Raw genomic sequence first — 18163 nt, forward strand, 5'->3', positions numbered from 1 at the left:
GGCCACAACGGCGTGACGTCACCTGTTTGTCACGCCTTCACTCAGCTCCCATTGGTCTGTGCTCGACAGACACCTGTCACGCGACTCGACACGATTGGCTCAGCCGGGTGTCACGTCACGTAAGAATTGGGTTTCGGCTCAGAGCCGCAACACAGGTAACACCACCTAAGGCAGCAGCAAAGTGAGCACATAAACAAGCACCGAAGCACCTTTTACCTCTTATTCGTACTTTACTTGAGTACTCTACTTGTTTTTCTGCCGACATATTTACTAGTTTAATTCGCGTCATCACCAACCTAATAGAATTCACTCGTACACCCCCCCAAGTGTCGTATTCAAATTACATTTTGACAAGGAACACAAGATAATTAAAAATAAAACAAATAGAAACAAATCAGACACTAAACCAAGGGCAGGGTCATGCTATAGTATATATAATGATATAATAGTATAATAATGGCAATCATCCAAAATAATAAATATTAAACTTTTAAATTCAACATAATTGAAAACATATAAAACATAAATTAAAAATAAAAACTATAAATTGCAAAAATGGTTTATAATTACCTATATTTGGTGCAGATCAAGCTCCTCGCTGGACTTCAATATAATTCCTTGGCACCAAGATGCCACAAGATGGCGTTAAAGCAATACTTCTATTTATTCACCACTTTATAAAAAAAGCACAGTTACATCCAATAGTCAAAATTTTTATCGCAAATTATTTCAGCAGTAGCACACACACATGCACTTCACATTCGAAAGCAAGCAAAGCTTCCCCTCTTAACGTGTATTTTTAAAAAAACATTAAAACACCTTCCAGTTTAATTATTTAAATTACAGCTAACCCAAGATGTACAATACAACAGGCAGGATATTGCGTTTATTCACATTACACCAGCCTGGCATATGTTCAAATCAGTCATTTTTAAAGAGGAGTCTCATGACCTGTCCCTCCCACGTGCTCCCTGGGAAGCTTAGACATTCTTGCAGCAAGGTTTCTTTTCCTCGGTGGGCTCCACTCTTGGGGTGTTCAAGGTGACAGCGGTGATGGAACCTCGATTTACTTGTTTACTACTCACCTTCTTGTGAATCTCTGCATTGAGGGAGATAAAAGATCATCACAATATAAACCCCTAATTAAATCATTATCACACAAAATGATACTTCATTTTTTTGTTAGTTAGCATTCTATGAAAAAATGTGGACAAATGTGTGTGGCAGTTGGGAAACACTTGGTGATGTACATTACCGCCACCTAAAGGACTGGAGTGGAACCAGCAAGTCAAATGACGTTTACGATTATTCCGCTTACCTGTTAGCACAGTGTTGAACGCAGCCTCCACGTTAGTTGATGACAAAGCGGAGGTCTCCAAAAACAACAGACCTTTTTTCTCTACGCAAAATAAGAGAGAAAAAAGAATATTATATTATTTATACCTTTTTGAACCGGAGCGCCTAGTTGAATGTATGGTGAGTACCTGCAAAGTCCTTGGCTTCGTCTGTGGGCACCGACCTCTCCGACTCCAGGTCGGACTTGTTTCCCACCAGCATGACCACAATGTGGGGGTCGGCGTGGTCGAATAACTCCTTCAACCAGCGCTCCACGCTCTCGTAGGTCAGGTGCTTGGTGATGTCATAAACCAGGAGGGCTCCCACTGCACCTCGGTAGTACCTGTTGACCCCCCAAAAGATTCATAATTGCCTGGAGGTGCCACAGAATGGCAGCGAATCTACTGGACTCATTTCAACAATTCCTTGGTGCATAGATGGCGGAAAAGCACTACTTTTGTCTAAATCCAGCTCCTCACCTCATTGCACAACACTCATTTTGTCTAGATGAATCCCCTCAACTCTTCAATGTCGATTTTAGCACCTCTATGTCATATATTGGCGGCAAAGCGCTACTTTTATCCAAATGAGGTTCATCAACTCACTTCAAAATTGCTCTTTAGCACCAAGACGCAAAGCACTATTATCTAATTGAGGCTCGTCAGCTCACTTCAATATAGTTCATATATTCAATATAGACTCCACGGTATGGCAGCAAAGCACTACTTTTGTCTAAAAGAACCTCCTCGGCTCACATAAGGAAACACTGGCTGTGGACAGTGCGGGTTGTTTTGCAGGTTAACTAAAGTGTTTGTCCTGAAAACAGCGCGAAGCACACGCTTGTGTTTACAATATCATCAACGACTCACGCCGACGTGATGGCCCGGTAGCGCTCCAGTCCCGCCGTGTCCCAGATCTGGGCCTTGATGGTGAAGCCGTTGAGCTGCACAGTGCGCGTGCTGAACTCCACACCGATGGTGGTGCGGCTGTCGTGGTTGAACTCGTTCTTGGTGAAGCGGGACAACAAGTTGCTCTTGCCCACGCCCGACTCGCCGATCAGGACGACTGAGGAGGCCACAAAAAAAGAATTCAAAACTGGACTGCATTCTGGAATTCCCTAATCACAAAATTCAGAGCGACTGATTCATTTTTTTATTTTACATAAGCATGCTGAGATGACACTTTTGTCTCAAGAATGTTTACCTTGAGGAATAATCTACTCTGTCTGGTTTGGAGGCCACTCTCTGGTATCCATGCCCCCCCCCCCTCGTGAATTTTATAATAATGTCACTTTTTCCACTGGTGTCCTTCACTATTCAGTAACTACTTATACAAACAATAGCAACAATCCCCAAAGTGCGGGCAAACATGAAGCTTTCTACCACAATGGACTGTTGATTCCCAGGAATTTTTAGTTTCTTACACTTGACGGCATGATTTGACTTTTTTTTTCCCCTTGCTCGCTTCTTTTAGCAGGAAAGGCAACAATTGAACAATGTGGCATGATCTCATGGGTAACATTTAATAGACGAAAGATCACTTTTACTGAGTGAGTCATTGAGGTTGTGTGGTTAATATTTAAAAAAAACTGTAAGGCATTGTTGGATTTTACAAACCTTGTTTGTGGGAATGTTCTGTTCGAAACAGACATACTGTAATTTAAAATATTGTTTTTCTCCTCATTTTACTGCATCAACTTTTTAACTGTCAACATTTTCTAACCTTTTAAATTCCAGTTTGTTGCAGAGGGCATTAAACAATGTCAAAAAATACTACAAATGAACATTTTGCCAACTGATACATATTAAAAATCATCATGAAAAAATAATATGAAAGAATCAGTAAATAAATAACACGACGGCTAACACATTTCCGATGGTTTTCCAACATTTTCAAGTCTTTCTGGTCCCGCCACGCCGTTTAAAATGAGATAGTAGACAGTATTGTTCTCTGTTGGATAAGCCCTAATTACCATGCTTGTCCGGTTTCAACCGCAGTTTTTTTGAAGAGGGCGAGATGCTCGACTAGAGTTAAATGAGGAAGTTGCTCTGTCCAACCTGCATTTTTCTTTTATCATTCTGCAATCTAGTTTCGTATTACAGTCAGACTTTGTAGTGCCTTTGACTTTTATCGGGAACTGGGTTAGGCTAGTTAATTTTACTTTGCTATTGGCGGGATATATTTTCTAGTTGTGGTGGATGGTCAGAAAGGAATTTTGTCCCATTAGATCAGGCTAGGGCCTGACTACATGAAACTCCTCCCCTCATGTCAACATAGTTGCTTGGCACCAAGATGAGATGCTGGCGCCAAAGCACCGCTTTTATATTAAATATGGCTTTGAGCTGAGCCCCAAACTGTGAATCTGCAGGAGTCCATGCTACTTGGTTGGCTTCTTTTATTTTAATTACAGTTAGGAGGTTAGAGTTAGTTTGGTTACTTTTTATTTAATTTAGGTACTGTAGGTTACATTAAGTCTGTTAGTTATTATTATTTATTTTAGCTCGAGTTAGGGTTAGTTACTTTTACTTTCTCAAGTCGGAAACACAATATATTATTTTTTCAATATGTAGCAGGCAGTGTAAGTGAGCCGAGCAGATAGAGGCGTCTATCAAGCTTATCTTGAACAAGGAAGTGTGCATGGAAAGACAAGGTTGTTCTGAAGAGTTGAACAATACAGTAATTATTTTGGAATGCTTACATGAGAAACGGAACAAATGGACTCACCCTTGAAGACAAAATTGTAGGCCTCGTCCGAGCCCATGTTGCGTCCATCCACTGCTTCCCGTGTCTCGCCTTCTTCTGTGGGAAGCGACTCAGTCGGCAAGCGGCAGCTATCTTACTACTGACAGGTCCCCGTCAGACCAGAGGACGGAAACCATCCGGTTTTGGCACAGCCGTCCAGCCTTCCTGCTTTCCTGGCTGCTGGCTTACATTTCAGGCTCACTGGGGTGAGACATGTTGTGCGCATATCCAGGTCAGGGAGTGGTAATGGGGGTGTGGCACTATCAGGTGCCGGGGTGGGGGTAGGTGAAAAGCTCAGTTTCTGTCAGGCGCCTCCTGCTGGGGGGGATGAGAATGAACACTCACCACAACCTTACATACTGAATATTCCTATTCAATGTCATCCATCCCTGTTTTTTTTACATTTTCCTGATTAGGTTTGAGTTTTAATTTTTAGTTTGTCTATTTGTATTTTTCTTTATATTTTATAAAGATAAAATTGTATTTTGTAGATAGAGGTCTATTAAAAAAAAGTAATAATATGAGAATAAAAGTCAATTTTGGGGGATTTTTTTTCAGTAAAAAAATTGGATATTAGAAAATGTAAAGTAAAACAAGATCTATTGTAATGTAAAAAGTTGCTGTATTTCTGAATAGTTTTGTTGTATAAAATGTCAGACTTACCTGCCTCCAGCCTTGTCATAACTGTCTTACTAAGTCCCAAAATGAACAATAAAATGATAAGCTCTGTAATCAGAAAATGTTTATGTACACATTTGAAATAAACTGTCACATTTCAACTTAATTACAATGACACTTAAGAAATCATGATCCTTTCATGAACCTTCCTTAATGTCACAGTGAGGAAAAAAATACAACACAAAGTCTAACTGAAGAGACAAAAGAAGTTGTTGATAACATAAACACCTTTCCATGATTAAATTAAAAAAACAAACAAAAATAGACGTGATGTGAGTGAAAAGGCACACCAAGGACCGGCCTGTGCTACAATCCAACTAAGATGCGGCTACTTGGGTCAGAGGTTCTTCCAGGTACTGCACCAGAGCCTCAGCCTGCGTGACAAAAGCACACATAAGCAATAACTCAACGAGGATGAGGAAGTTCTTGCCTCACCTTAGCTTTGAGCATTCCGAAACCCACTGTCTCTTTGGCGTACATGCATAGAAGCAGGTTGGCCACTCGCGTGATGGCCACTCTTCCCTCCTGTGATGAAAAACGCATGTTGTCAGTGAGAGGCCCACTTGTCAAGTTCTGACAAGGAGAAACGCATGGCTTACCATGCAGTCCATGAGTATGAATTTCAGCTTGTCCTCATTAAAGGCCTGGTGGCCGTTCTTGTCGTAGGCCGCCCAGATGTTGCTGGCGATGGCAGCGGTGACCCGAGCGTCCGTGTCCCCGTAGCCAGAGTAGGCCAGGAGAGAGCCTTCGTTGTTTAGCAATCTGAAAGCAAATATAAAAATAAAGGAACTTGCACAAGATAATAATGTGTGATTTCTCTCAATAACATTACTTATGTTACAAGCCGTGCAAGGAACCCCGTGCAACTAATTACCACAATAAGTGCATGGTTCCGTATTTTGTGCATGAATTATTGGGAAATTTCATGAAGACTAGTAAATGCCTTACAATTCTAGAAATACCCATAAAGTATTAAAAAAGGTGGCATTTAGCGGCATTGGCAACCTTTCCAAAATTATTTGATATCATGGCAGGACTTTTATTAGTGGATGTATTTCAAAACAATCGTTTAATAAGTCGGTATTTGACACTCTAAAGTTTTCCAATCAGCTGACAAGTTAGCATCCGGAGAGGCTAGGCTAGCAGTACTCACAGGGTGCTTTGGACTCCGTTTGTATTGGCTTGGCTCAGAACCTGCGTCAAAGCCTTCGGTCGTAACATGACTCCTGCCGCTCTCTAACGTTAGACTGTTGTCTTAAATAAAATACGGATGGAAAAAGTGAGGAAACTAGTCACGATATTGCTCTCAAGAAATGGCTAGCGCATTTTGTTGTGGCGGCTTGACGTCATGGCACTTCCGGTGCTAGCTGGAGATACCGGAAGTTTTTCAGTGCCAGCTGCCACCACGGGATAGTACGACACGCCCTTGAAGCTACGTGCCTGAAAAGGCTAAGCTAGTGGGGGCAACTCGTCAGCACAATGTGAAAACAACATGGATTTATACAGTCAAAACTGGAAATAATCTTTATTGAGGACTAAAAGTTTTTGTCGTGTTATTTTAATTACATAACAGAGTTTCCAGTTTTGAAAAACATCACTTGGCTGCTAGAAAAAGGGCACCGAAACATTCGGGAGACACACGCAGGTCTCTGTTTGTCAACAGACGAGTACCTTTCTGTGATTGGATGGTCTGCGGCGAGGTGCATGATGGGAAGGAGGCGGGCCCTCGTAGTGACTTGGTGGAGGACCGACGTCACTGTTTGTGTGCTCGCTTGGGGAAGATGGCGGAGGCTGCGGCTGTTCCCCCGCATCGGTTTTTTTGTCACTGTTGTAAGGGAGAAGTAAACCCCAAACTACCGGTAAGACCTTTGTTTTTCACTGTCGGCTTTATGTCGTCGTATTTTCTCAGTTGACAAGTTGGCGTCTATGCCGATTACCGTGTGTTCCGCTTGCCTTCCTTAGCAAAAAAGCTAGTTAGCCTCCGAGCAGTCAGCGGCGTTTGTTGTTAGTTATGAACGTGCAAAATACACCGGTAACAAATGCAAATCTATGTGTCCATTAATGCACGTTGCAAATGGGACTCGTATTTTATTTGCAATGCTCGTGGAAGACATTCATGTCCAAAGAGTTAGCCTCGAGCCTCGGCTTGTCTGCTCTGGTTGTTGTGTGTTGCATTAAAATACACAATACTGAGCAGAATAAGGACGTCTAAAATAGTATTTGAATTTCCTTCACGTACAGTTTCACCTCACCCTAATAGTCTGATCAAAAGTCCCCTTTTTTTCCCAAGCAGGGGAATTTTGCGATCATAAATACTTTTAGTTTCAATTTGGAATGGAGTGGTAGCATGTTGGACACGGAATGCCGACTCCAGCTTTGCATCACAATTTCCACAAACAAAGAAAAAAACTCCAAGAGAAAAGCTAAAAAAAAAAACGAAGCACTGCCAAAGTTCATTTGTATTCCTCCGATCATTACAGTTGCATTTAATGTGTAATATATTTAAATTGAAACATTCAAATGCAGTTTGTGTCTTTGTTGGACTTGGTGGAAAAAACTCGAAACAGTGGCTTTACTGTAACTAAATCAAAATGCCCCCTAATAAAAAGGTTTCTCGCCACCACTGACACAATTAGCTGTTATGGATTGAAAAGAGTAGTAATTATTTTATTCATCCATTATAGTAAATTTTCTCTGATCCCGAATTGACATTACTATTTTAAAATTAGATCCAAACAATATGGAATGCCGCTAAATGTAAATGCTGACAAACAAATGCTAGTTAATTGATCAAATTAATTAATCACCCAGCCATAATTCAGTTTTAGATTCAAGAACGTGTCAGAAAAACACAGATGAATGCAGACAACTCAAAGAAAAGACAAATTATGACAAAGACAAATCATGATGAATAGATTTGCCGGGCTGCGGATGAAATTTGTGTGTACCAAAGCACTTTGCTCACCTTGGACTTTGCCCCAAAGGCGAAAAGAAGATGATGACACCTGTATCCTTGCGTTGTTGCTCAACCAGAAGCGGCTGCCACCGCCTACATTTTGCATAATAATTTCATTTGACTGCCGCTAAGGTATTAGGGGACTCCGCTTACACCTGGTGGGAGGAAAGAGGCTTATAAATGTGGAGCAAAAAAAGAAGTGGATTCAATATTTTCATAATTTAGATCCTCTTTCTACCATTCCATTTGGCGGTAAAAGCAGAGCAGAAATAACGTCTGACTTAAGAGTCTTTACTGCGTGATCTAAATATATTATAGCCACACGAAATGTAATCTTCTGACCTGACTGAGCAGTTGTGAGGTTAATTCCAGCCTGCTTGTCTCACGTGGACACTGCTGGAACCTGTGGCCTTTCCAAGCCAAGTGACATCCACGTCTCCGTGTCATTGTTCAATAATAGCGTAGATGACTTACGAGGAGGACACCCCAACCATCTCTGACTGCTGAGCTCACAAAAAAATTTTTTTAAATCAGTCTGTCAAAGTGTCGAACATGCTAGGTGTGGCAGACCAGCTCAACCTCTTGGGTTACTCTCGATCACTGTCCCACCTTTTTGTGTTACAACTTACTTTAAATGAAATTGAAAATATCATGTGAAAAAAAAATGTATATATATATATATAAATGTGTGGATCATATTTTAAAACAAGTGCGGGCGAACATGCATGCCCCAAGGCAGCATTTAATTTGAGAGGCCAAATCATTTGTAGATTAAAAAGAACTCATCCGCTCCTGACAGGCAGAAGTCACCTGACTCACACTGGCATCAACATTATGGCGGAAATGTAACACACAAACACAGTTTAAATCCATCTGTATGCACGTCAGACGTCTTCCTGGGAAACGCTGACACATTCTGAAATCACCAATCAGAAGAAATATTAGCAGGCCGAAAAGAAATTGTGTATCATTATATCATTCTGTCATAAATGTTAAAACTATGCACTCTGACTTTTTCAAGGAGTATATCTGTCCTCGCTGCGAGTCGGGCTTCATCGAGGAAGTGACGGAAGATTCCAGGTAAGAGCCGTGACTCATTCGATGGGTTACATCTCGTGATGAGCTGTCATTTTTTTTTGTCTGTAATTCCAGCAGCCTCTTAGAGGGAGGCGCCAACGGACTAGATGACACAACCAATCAGTTTGCAGAGGTACTTGTCTTAACTGAGTGACAGCCTGTGACCGAAACAATCGAATAATTGAAACGATTCGATTACGAGTGGTTGGGGGGAAAAAAAATTCTTGTCTCTGCAGACCATTTATATTAAATCCAGGTGATCTATATTTATGATATTTAGATAGCAACTAACCTCCCGTGTTGTTTTGTCGTCACCCTCGCAGCTATGGCACCTGCTGTTAATGGAGCGGCCCTTTTCCATCGACGGCGACAACCCCGACTCGGAACCACGGCTCCCCGGCGGCCGCCTGGCCGGGCTCGGCGACTTCGGGGGTTTCGCAAGCGGACCCATCGGGGGTTCGGTCCCCGCTGGCCTCGGGGGGCCCATGGGTTCGCTAGGCGCCGGCGACCACTGGGGCCCGGCACGACCCCCGCGCCTACACACCCAGAGGAGGCATCGGTCCAGAGTCAGCAGCAGGCCCGACCGCTCGCCCGCTGTCGAAGGGTAGGTTGACATCACCTGAATACAAATTTCAAATATGCGCATTAAACCGTTGACACATGTCCATCAGGATTGTACAACAGTTCCTCGCCGGTCTTTTCGCCAACTCGGGAGTCTCGGGCACGCCGCCGTTGTCATGGTGAGCTACTACCTTCGAGTTCTGTCCGGATGTCATTTGGTATGACGATGTGACCGTCAACAAATGGTCTTTGTGGCTCTCCAGGACAGGCATGCTGCATTCCAATCCGGGAGACTACGCCTGGGGACAGGGAGGCCTGGATGCTGTAATAACACAAGTATAGCAAATCATGCCACACCTGAGATTTTTTTTTATCCTCATTGCTAATCATTTTGTGTGTGTTTGTGTAGTTACTCGGTCAGCTGGAGAACACAGGGCCTCCTCCAGCCGAGAAAGAGAGGATCTCTTCTCTACCCTTTGTGAATATTTCTCAGGAACAAGCAGGTTAGATATTATTTCTTATGTTATAAAGCACAGGGGGTCCTGAAAGTCACAATTCACAAAATCTGTGGAAATTACTACAACACGAGGGGTAGATTTGGTGCTCACCTCGAAAATCTGTAATATAAATTTAAAGCCCCGACACCTCTCGTCAGTCAGCATCTTCTTCGGATGCCATCAGGGGTATCCAAATATAAATCCTGAAGGACAACAAGAAAAATAATTGTGAGAGTTCAAAGCTTCATCACTTCCATCATCGATTGACAAATTAATCATGTCTACTCCAAAGTAATAAGGTTTAAACTTGTGTGTGCAGACTGTTGTATGGAATGTCCAGTGTGCAAAGAAGACTTTGAGGTGGGCGAGCCCGTCAGACAGCTCCCCTGCAACCACTTCTTCCATTCAGCCTGTATCGTACCCTGGTTGGAGATGGTGAGTCACAACAAACAAATCACAAGAAGTCACAAGACAAGCGGCTTTTAAAACTGTCGCCATTCCACAGCACGACACGTGTCCGGTTTGTCGGAAGAGTTTGAACGGCGAAGACAGCAGCAGTCAGCCCCCGTCAGAGCCCCCCTCGCTCTCCATGGACCCCCGCACACAGGAGAGATGGTCCTTCTGAAGCTGGACGGGGAAAAGGAAAAAAAAAAAAAGAACTCGCCTGGGAGCCGCTTCTCGCTCCCGCTTCACCTCCGTTGCCGTCTTAATCACTTTTTTTTGGTAATTTTCTGGTTAATGTCTTTTCCCCCTGAACCATGTACACTCAGATCTTAAAGGAGACATCATGATACGTTTTGGCAAATTCTTGCTTCAGTTAAAAGTCCAGGATACTTTTGGGAGGTTTGTTTCAAATACCTTAAAGACATTTGTATACAAGCAATTAGCTGGTCAGTTTTCATACTAGGTCCCCTTTAAGATCTCTTTTCCGCTTCAGATGAAGCCCATCCACGTTTACCCCCCCCCCACCCTAAACACAATTTGGGACAAAAGTCGGCTTTTGTATTTGAAAAGTCGCCACATTGCTGTAAACATTCTGTATTTATTGTTTGGCGGTCCACAAGCGTATTTCTTTGGTTTATCGTTTTGTTTTAAGTATTCTTAAATGGGAAATTGCAGCTTAAAACTCTCACACCAACAAAACCATCATCACTCGTCCCTTTTTTTTTTTTTCTTCAATTTCACCTATTTCTGATGATGTACATCAGATTATAGTCTGATGTCATCCCGCTCATTTTAGTCCTCTGTGTATGACCACATTTTTACAACTTGTTTTTTTTATGTAAATAATTGTAGTCCACAAACCTAAAAGGTTTGCAAAGAAAAACAACAGGCGCAAATGTGAATGGCACACATGGGTAACAAACTGTATATTATATAAATGAAAAATGTCTATCATGTATTAATAAAGTGACTAAAAAAAACATTCCTTCTCTTTTTGTCTCTTTCCAAGTCAAGACTGATTTTTTTATTTTATGTACAATTAAATAGAAATACATTTTGTTGAAAATGAGCATGTCAAAAGCGGAAACACTGTTAAAAATGTAAATTAGTCCTGAGTGCAAAAAATGTATTTTTTATGTCAAAGAAATCTTTGGAGCAAATTCACTAAATTACCAGTTAGGCAATCATGTTAAAATTGCCTAAAAAAATTACTTAAGAGTTAAGGCAACTGTTTTCAAGCATATAAAATTATTCTCACATCACAACATTTTATCATTTAAAAGATAAAATCATACTTAAATGTTGATCATGCAACATTACATCGTACTTCAGTGTTATTCTTGTAAAACCCGTTTTTTGGTCTTCTCGAAAATTAAAAGTTCTGAAAAAAGAGAGCCGTTCTGTTCTGCCAAGTTAAAGGCTTACCTTCATGTGAACAACAACTCTTTACACATTTATTCCCAGTGTGTACCAAGCAAGTGTGAGTAAGGAACGAGGCGGCGCTGTGGAGGGGATGTAGCCCACCGCTGGGTCCCACACCTCAAACTGGATCTTTGATGATGACCTAAACAACACACACGGTTCATTAGTCAAGTCACACTCAAAAGTGGAACCTCCAAAGTTGAACACAAACCGTTCGGTGACTTCCAAGTTGTCTATGGCGTCATATATTATTTGTTAGCATTGAGCTAAACATCAGCAAAGCTGCGTGGTTGTTTTAAATACACAACGTGTGGTTTTCTTTGTGTTACATTTGAAGATTAAATACTAAAGTGCAAAGATTCAGGCGATCATACAACCTGTTGAGGACGATGAGCACCACTAAGCCGTCTGGTCGGATGAAGGCAGAGAATTCGAGGTCCGTTTCCCCGCTGGCGGACACGCCGACTCTCTGGGAGTCCTTACTCAGGAACTTACTATACACAGATAAAAAAAAAAATAAAACAATTTGACCACAGTGTAAAAAAATCTAAATTAAATTTTGCTTTAGTACCTGAAGTGTGCCAAGCTGTAAAATGTCGGTTGCTTGTAGAAGACATCACGCTTAGCATCAACTATTACGGGGCTGTCCACAAAATTCTTCACCCAGTTGGGCCCGCCGGTCTGATCCAGCGCTAGATTCCAGTCGGTCCAGCCCGTCACGTAATGATTTAAATCCTGAATATAAAAGCACAAAAAATTAAAAACAACTTGCCCTGGCTTGTGTTGACAGCCTACGGGCTTTCTGACTCACATCCGCCTTCCTACCTCTAAGATGTCATGTGCGTATTTTTCGGCTCTCTGCCAGCTTCCCAATTTCACCCCCCGGTCCGGCGGTTTCCAGCCTGCGCAGGCTTCGGTGCCAAACAGGTAATACTCGGGGAACATCTGGTGGGTGGTTACCAGGGTGGGCCCGGCGGGGATCAAGAAGTCCATATACCAATGCACCGCCACCCCGTGGATGTAGCGACCTGCGTGGATGTCACTAAGCACCTGGTGGCGGTCACGGCATCAGAAATATATTTTGCCGTGATGGTCCTAAACATATTGACTGAAAGTGTCCACCATGGCGCACTCACCACTTTGGCCCACCGAGGCAGCAGCAGGCGGTTGTCGTCCAGAATGAGCACGTGAGTGTGCGGGAAAGACGAAGCGTGAAGGGCTGGGCCCAGGTCCAACGCCACCCAGTCCCTCTGCTCCTCGGGAGTGAAGCCCAGTGCCTGGAAACTGCAGGGAGACAAACCATGCTGTCTCTAAATCTGTTAGAACTTTCATATCCTGTGAGAAAGAGGACACCTGTAGTTGGTTAGTCGTCCCGCAGTTGGTTCGTTCCCTGTGGTCACGGCCCAAAACGTCAAATTATACTTGGCGTATTCCTCAAGGAATCTGAGAGGGACGAAGAGGAACTTTCACAATACAATACAAGCTTTCATAAAAACATTTGATGTGCATGAAGAACTACCTTATGTAGTACTGAGCCCAACTTTTATGCTCCTTTCCACCAGGTTTTCCCTTCAAGGAACCTTTTCCTGTGAGCGCATCGTTTGTCTTCATCCAGGCGGGGGCGCTCCAGGCACTGGCCAGCAGGGACAAAGGTTGGGGAGCCATGGCCTGGGCTCTGAGCAGCAGAGGAATCTAACAACAACGCAATGTCAAAACTTAACAACTTTGCATAAGTGTGCACACCCTCATAGCTTAGATGCGGTTGAGTGCAGAAGCTAACAATTAGCATTTCAGTGCATTTGCCGATAATCTTTCTGTGTATGTTCCCCAACCTTCATGTGTACATCTTCAGGAGCCAGATTGAAACTATGCAGGCTGTAGTCATCCCGCGTGTCAGCGTATGTGTACAGACGAGTGGAGAAGTCACAGCTAGCCATGGGCACACGTACTACAGTGTAACCAATACCTGGCAAACGCAAAATATTAACACATTATTTTATTTGTACATATTGACACACATTCTTAGAGGAATAAATACCTCTCTGACTATGTCAACCAAATCTTTGCATACCTTATAAAGACTTATCTACCTTCCTCGGAGAAGTACTGTTTTAGCAGTTGATCTTGCGTTCCAGCGGAGAGCGACAGGATATTTAGTGCTGCTGCGTCGGTCATCGCGCCACCAAATCCTTTTATCTTCTGGTACTTCTTCTCAGGTTGGAGAGTCAGTCTGAGGCCTGAGGGATAAATGTGACATATTGTATGATAAACACACCACCTGCCTGTAATAAGACAGAACCTTGATTTCTTTTAATATCAGAAAGCCAGAAATTTTCCATTTAAAGTGTCTGTGATCTACTTTTATTTCCTTATATAAAATTAAATAACTCAATGAACATCCTCCTAAAGTAGCGATTCCATATACTGTTTTCCAGACGTTGTACAAGAATAAATGATAAAGAGTCTTATGAGCATGATAAAAGTAACTTTTCCACATTTTATGAGACTCACCAGCACCGGTTTTGTTGGGTCGAACTGGACCTTGGGTGTCCTCCAGCCGGCTTCCGGCCATGCTGCTCAGGTAGGAGATGTAGTGACCCGGCGGGGGAAGAGAAACGATGCCCAAGGTGTCGCAGTACGTGGAGTTACATTCACATACCACCGAGTCATAACCGAAGTTTCTGGCGACACACTTGTTGCGTTCTTGTGGGGAGAAGACGTAGAATTAATGTTGGAACTAATACAGAACGTTTAAGCCCAGGAGGGAGAATGTGTTTGTTACCTGTCGTTGTTGTTGTTGTGTGGAAAATGGCGGCTAGCAAAACAGCGCTATACAATGACATAAACATTTCGTCAAGAGAAAGTTCGCGCCTCTCGTCGGGGTCACGACTCACGAGTGAACCCGAGTGACGGTTCGAGTCGAGAACAAGTCACGTGACTTTCATGTGATATGCAATTTCCCGGATGTGCCAGTTGGAGGTGCTGTTTTGTCGCGATAGAAAACGGGAATTTATTTTCCCCCTTACGCGAGTAAATTACAAAGAAAATGTATGGAAATATTTTTTTAGCATAATAGAAATAGTTCTTCAATCTACTCTGCTGACAAAATACAAGTAATTACACTTTTTTTTCCATCTATTCATTTTCTGATTCACTCGTGAGCTGATTAAAAAAACACATGGGCTTTTTAAACATTTATTAGCAAACACAGCAAATGAATAATTTACAGATACACATTATAGACATGAATATTGAGTTTCTGCTTTTATAGAATGCAGATTATTGTGTGACATGAGCGTTTTTTTTTCTCTGAGACTTCATAGGAAGGCACAAATTCTCTCCATTAACGATGGGATCCTGTCAGTCATAAAGATGAGCTCTTTCTTGCCTTCTTCTGATCGAGCTGAGAAGAAAAAGTTGATAAGCATTACATACAAATGTCAGAAGAAACATCTACCATACGCGTGACCCTTACTCATTGGATGCTGCAGCCAGTTGCGGTCCATGTAGTAGAGGTAGCAGCTCTCAAATTCCTTCTCGCTGTAACAGGGCACGGACACCGGGATAAACGGGTCCATGTTGTCAAAACCTCTCTAAAACCAAGTGCAGTGTTGAAGCAAGTTAGCATCTTCACGAGCTGTGTTTCAAGTAAGCAAAGAATCACACAAGTGAACTCTGACCTCTCCCATCAGGTCCTGGGGCAAGTAAGCCAATTTGGGCGGGTACACAGCGCCAGTATGAGACAGAGTGGTGATGATGGCACCTCCCGTCTGAAACAAGAAGTTACATGTAAAAAAAAAAAAAAGGGGGGGAATATAATTTAGCGATACTTTTTGAATGTTTTTCTCACCCAGTCGTTCCTCATCATCTTCCTCAGGTTATATATGAGAGTGAGCTCATCTGGATTCACCTAATGAAAAACAAACATGAGTACGTAGATGCAAAGGTGGTGTGAAGCGTGACTAGATTTACTCACCTCGCTCTTGTCCTCCTTTTTCATACTGGACTTGCCCCACAGGGCGTTGACGCCATCCACAGCCACGGCCAGGCGGAAGTCACAGCCTGGCTGCCCGCTCTGCTGCCTCAGCTCCTTCATCAGCGCTCCCACCACATCGCTGCTGCTCTTCACACGAGCGATGCCCTGACACCAAAAAATATTTTCAAGAGGGGAAGTAAAAGTGATTAATGATACTTTTAAACCAATGTCGTGGAAGCTCTACTGTCCATGACTTAAAAATATCCGAGAAGCTGAAAAATAACAACCTGGTCCACCAGCTCGCCAAGAGGTCTTCCCTCCTCGGTGAGCTCTCTCTTCGTCCACACGTAGCGCTGCGTCGTCTTTAACTGGAGACCAAAAAGTAGCGGTTTGATTATGATTTTAACGTGCCATCATTGTGCCATTGTGTATCATTGTCTGGGCACCGATGATTATATTTTAATTTAGTCAAGTAGATTACAAAGTGCCAACGCATAATGACTTCCATTAATGTCTCATTAAATAATTAAGCCCATCGTGCCTCGCAGCTGCCGGCGAGCGCTCGCTGCTTTATGCGAGTCGGCACGTAACCCGACCTGCTGTGACGACACAATGAAGGCTCGTTTACAGTCTACGCGTGGCTTGTTAGTTATGGCTTGTCTATTTAATGTAACATTTCCCCCATCTACCTTGGACAGGAAGGGCTCATTGGTGATTTTGAAGTTGCGCAACCACTCGGTGGCTTGCAAAGGCTGGTCGAAGCGAGAGGCGTTGAAGGATGAAGGCAGCAGCTCCTTGCAGTTCTTCACCCAGCTGTGAGCTACATGGAAAATAAAAAATTCTCTTGAATAAATTGCCAACAGAGACCCTAAATCTTTTTTCCTCACCATCAGGTATATGCAGAACCAGCCATCCCTGCGTGAAGCAAAAGTGGACGACATGACAGAGGGACAAAGTCTTTCCGCCGCCCTTTAATCCATCTGAACAAATTCATTAAGTCCATAAACAGATAAAAATTGCCTTTTGTTGTTTCTTGTCTTTCAGACTGTGTGATGAATTTGTCAAGGATACAGAACATATAACGCTGTACTGGTTTGCTCATATCCGTTTCCTTCAGGTAGGAGATGACCTCCAAAGCGGGCTGCCTCACCATCACGGCCGCTTCGGTAAACGTCTTCACCTATACACAGTAAGCTCTTGGTAGGAAAAAAATCAAGATGATAGCTGGGTGGATGTGTTCAAGAACCAACCTGTTGCTGATATCGTCGGGGGAGGCCGTGAGGGAAGAGCGTTTGGATGTGTGCAGATGGTATTGTGTAAAACTGTCCGATGTGTTTCTCTGACTGACAAGCCTAAAACAAGACATAAAAGTGAATGAATCAAAATCACAACTTCACACATAACAAATGATGTTTGACAACACGTGTTCATGCTGATGTGGAGGAGGAGCAGCTTTACTTACTGGATCGTTCTGTTGTGTTCTGAAGACTGAGAAGGGCTCAGGTTCTGGCTCAGACACCAAGGCCTCCTGCTGCTGGCCAAATCCACTCGTATGAAGCCATCGAGCATGCGTCAACTATAAGAAAATATAAAGGGAGATATTATATTGCGAGACAGTGTGCACTGTCTGTAACATCTTTTTTCCAAGCCTACCGTTTGCCGAAGCCTGAAGGACATTCTGTGAAGAGCCATCTTCTGTAAAGTTGAGGATATAACGCAAACTAAAAACCAAGCGTTCGACCCAAATGTGTCCAAAATTAACTCTACAATGGCACTATCCTGTCACCTTTGGTAAACATGTAGCAGCTAGCTAGCTGGTTAGCTAGCAGGCTAGTAAGTTGCAGACAACGCTATTATTTTTTAGAATACAAAAGCACATGAATACATTTACCAACCCCCCCGGTCTTTAAATGTTGTTTATAATAATGTCATCTACAAGTTTACGTTCCGGGATAACGTGGAAGAGCACCCGCACGCACGATTACGGGAGCAGTCAATGTGCCAGATACGTCAGGGGCGCCGCCATCACGCAGCCAGCCTGACAGGAAGTGACGTTTTCACATGCGCCAATCAGGTTACACTAGTAAAATGGAGTTTTGTTTTTAATTACTTTTACACATGAGCTATATTGAAGAGTTTTTACACTGTTGGAGTGTATCAATATTTTGTTTGTATGGCTGCATAAAAATCTAAGAAGATTTTAATTTTATTTAAAGTCAATTTGGGGGTGATGAGGTAATTAGCCCCCTCTTTCATAACAGTAGTCGTTCACAAAAACACTAGTCTCAAGATGCTACTCACATTCCACAATCAAATCTTAATGTATTCAAAATTACCAGGGCAGTAACCTTATATAACTGACTTTAAAAATCCCTTCACAATCATCCACCCATACGCCCTTCAAATACTTATGTCTACAGGACTGAACTAAAAATCACTCGTCCATGGCTGCTCCATATGGCCCCTATGATACTG

The 18163-nt window shown here is 42.7% G+C and overlaps 5 protein-coding genes across 6 annotated transcripts; 1 reads left to right on the forward strand and 4 right to left on the reverse strand.

The window, feature by feature from the left end:
* Positions 1-640: 640 nt before the first annotated feature.
* LOC148391748 (ras-related protein Rab-25-like) lies at positions 641-4335 on the reverse strand. The gene is made up of 5 exons (XM_088387843.1): positions 4060-4335; positions 2205-2400; positions 1485-1678; positions 1319-1399; positions 641-1099 (listed from the first exon to the last, which is right to left on the reverse strand). Exons 1-5 carry the CDS (start codon positions 4094-4096, stop codon positions 981-983), a joined length of 627 nt encoding a protein of 208 aa, XP_088243969.1. The 5' UTR covers positions 4097-4335; the 3' UTR covers positions 641-980.
* A 469-nt stretch (positions 4336-4804) lies between these two features.
* lamtor2 (late endosomal/lysosomal adaptor, MAPK and MTOR activator 2) lies at positions 4805-6271 on the reverse strand. The gene is made up of 4 exons (XM_088387846.1): positions 5909-6271; positions 5355-5517; positions 5191-5280; positions 4805-5129 (listed from the first exon to the last, which is right to left on the reverse strand). Exons 1-4 carry the CDS (start codon positions 5974-5976, stop codon positions 5073-5075), a joined length of 378 nt encoding a protein of 125 aa, XP_088243972.1. The 5' UTR covers positions 5977-6271; the 3' UTR covers positions 4805-5072.
* Positions 6272-6462: 191 nt separating this feature from the next.
* On the forward strand, positions 6463-11272 carry rnf115a (ring finger protein 115a). 2 transcript variants are annotated; one of them, XM_088387838.1, is made up of 9 exons: positions 6463-6614; positions 8733-8791; positions 8864-8921; positions 9112-9392; positions 9460-9528; positions 9613-9685; positions 9759-9852; positions 10166-10281; positions 10352-11272. In XM_088387838.1, exons 1-9 carry the CDS (start codon positions 6537-6539, stop codon positions 10469-10471), a joined length of 948 nt encoding a protein of 315 aa, XP_088243964.1. In that variant the 5' UTR covers positions 6463-6536; the 3' UTR covers positions 10472-11272. The 2 variants fall into 2 exon arrangements, with proteins under 2 accessions (XP_088243964.1, XP_088243965.1); XM_088387839.1 differs by having other exon boundaries at positions 8867-8921.
* Positions 10869-14661, reverse strand: gba1 (glucosylceramidase beta 1). Its single transcript, XM_088387832.1, has 11 exons — positions 14495-14661; positions 14224-14415; positions 13803-13949; positions 13545-13678; positions 13232-13404; positions 13066-13155; positions 12849-12996; positions 12538-12762; positions 12284-12447; positions 12090-12206; positions 10869-11854 (listed from the first exon to the last, which is right to left on the reverse strand). Exons 1-11 carry the CDS (start codon positions 14559-14561, stop codon positions 11737-11739), a joined length of 1575 nt encoding a protein of 524 aa, XP_088243958.1. The 5' UTR covers positions 14562-14661; the 3' UTR covers positions 10869-11736.
* A 232-nt stretch (positions 14662-14893) lies between these two features.
* On the reverse strand, positions 14894-17755 carry dap3 (death associated protein 3). The gene is made up of 13 exons (XM_088387835.1): positions 17584-17755; positions 17342-17383; positions 17151-17264; positions 16939-17040; positions 16760-16868; positions 16576-16668; positions 16378-16508; positions 15976-16056; positions 15689-15853; positions 15563-15622; positions 15393-15482; positions 15188-15305; positions 14894-15115 (listed from the first exon to the last, which is right to left on the reverse strand). Exons 2-13 carry the CDS (start codon positions 17378-17380, stop codon positions 15030-15032), a joined length of 1188 nt encoding a protein of 395 aa, XP_088243961.1. The 5' UTR covers positions 17381-17383; positions 17584-17755; the 3' UTR covers positions 14894-15029.
* Between the last annotated feature and the right edge of the window lie 408 nt (positions 17756-18163).

The sequence above is a fragment of the Syngnathus floridae genome, chromosome 10 (genome assembly GCF_059516105.1).
Source record: "Syngnathus floridae isolate MCC-2025c chromosome 10, RoL_Sflo_1.0, whole genome shotgun sequence".
NCBI classification, from domain to species: Eukaryota; Metazoa; Chordata; class Actinopteri; order Syngnathiformes; family Syngnathidae; genus Syngnathus; species Syngnathus floridae.

Bases quoted from the DNA above. Each gene is read 5' to 3' on its own strand.
- LOC148391748 (XM_088387843.1), bottom strand. From the start codon at position 4,096: ATGGGCTCGGACGAGGCCTACAATTTTGTCTTCAAGG. The intron at 1,679-2,204 runs GTGAGTCGTTGA...GGGGGTCAACAG, and splicing joins TACCGGGCCATCACGTCGGC to GTACTACCGAGGTGCAGTGG. The intron at 1,400-1,484 runs GTACTCACCATA...TATTTTGCGTAG, and splicing joins CGAAGCCAAGGACTTTGCAG to AGAAAAAAGGTCTGTTGTTT.
- lamtor2 (XM_088387846.1), bottom strand. From the start codon at position 5,976: ATGTTACGACCGAAGGCTTTGACGCAGGTTCTGAGCCAAGCCAATACA. The intron at 5,281-5,354 runs GTAAGCCATGCG...TTTTCATCACAG, and splicing joins TCATACTCATGGACTGCATG to GAGGGAAGAGTGGCCATCAC. The intron at 5,130-5,190 runs GTGAGGCAAGAA...TTTGTCACGCAG, and splicing joins TCGGAATGCTCAAAGCTAAG to GCTGAGGCTCTGGTGCAGTA.
- rnf115a (XM_088387838.1), top strand. From the start codon at position 6,537: ATGGCGGAGGCTGCGGCTGTTCCCCCGCATCGGTTTTTTTGTCACTGT. The intron at 8,922-9,111 runs GTACTTGTCTTA...TCACCCTCGCAG, and splicing joins CAACCAATCAGTTTGCAGAG to CTATGGCACCTGCTGTTAAT. The intron at 9,686-9,758 runs GTATAGCAAATC...GTGTTTGTGTAG, and splicing joins TGGATGCTGTAATAACACAA to TTACTCGGTCAGCTGGAGAA.
- gba1 (XM_088387832.1), bottom strand. From the start codon at position 14,561: ATGTTTATGTCATTGTATAGCGCTGTTTTGCTAGCCGCCATTTTCCAC. The intron at 13,679-13,802 runs GTAGATAAGTCT...TGCGTTTGCCAG, and splicing joins ACAGTACTTCTCCGAGGAAG to GTATTGGTTACACTGTAGTA. The intron at 12,448-12,537 runs GTAGGAAGGCGG...TTTTATATTCAG, and splicing joins ACGCACATGACATCTTAGAG to GATTTAAATCATTACGTGAC.
- dap3 (XM_088387835.1), bottom strand. From the start codon at position 17,380: ATGGCTCTTCACAGAATGTCCTTCAGGCTTCGGCAAACG. The intron at 15,623-15,688 runs GTGAGTAAATCT...GTTTTTCATTAG, and splicing joins AAAAGGAGGACAAGAGCGAG to GTGAATCCAGATGAGCTCAC. The intron at 15,483-15,562 runs GTGAGAAAAACA...TTCTTGTTTCAG, and splicing joins AGATGATGAGGAACGACTGG to ACGGGAGGTGCCATCATCAC.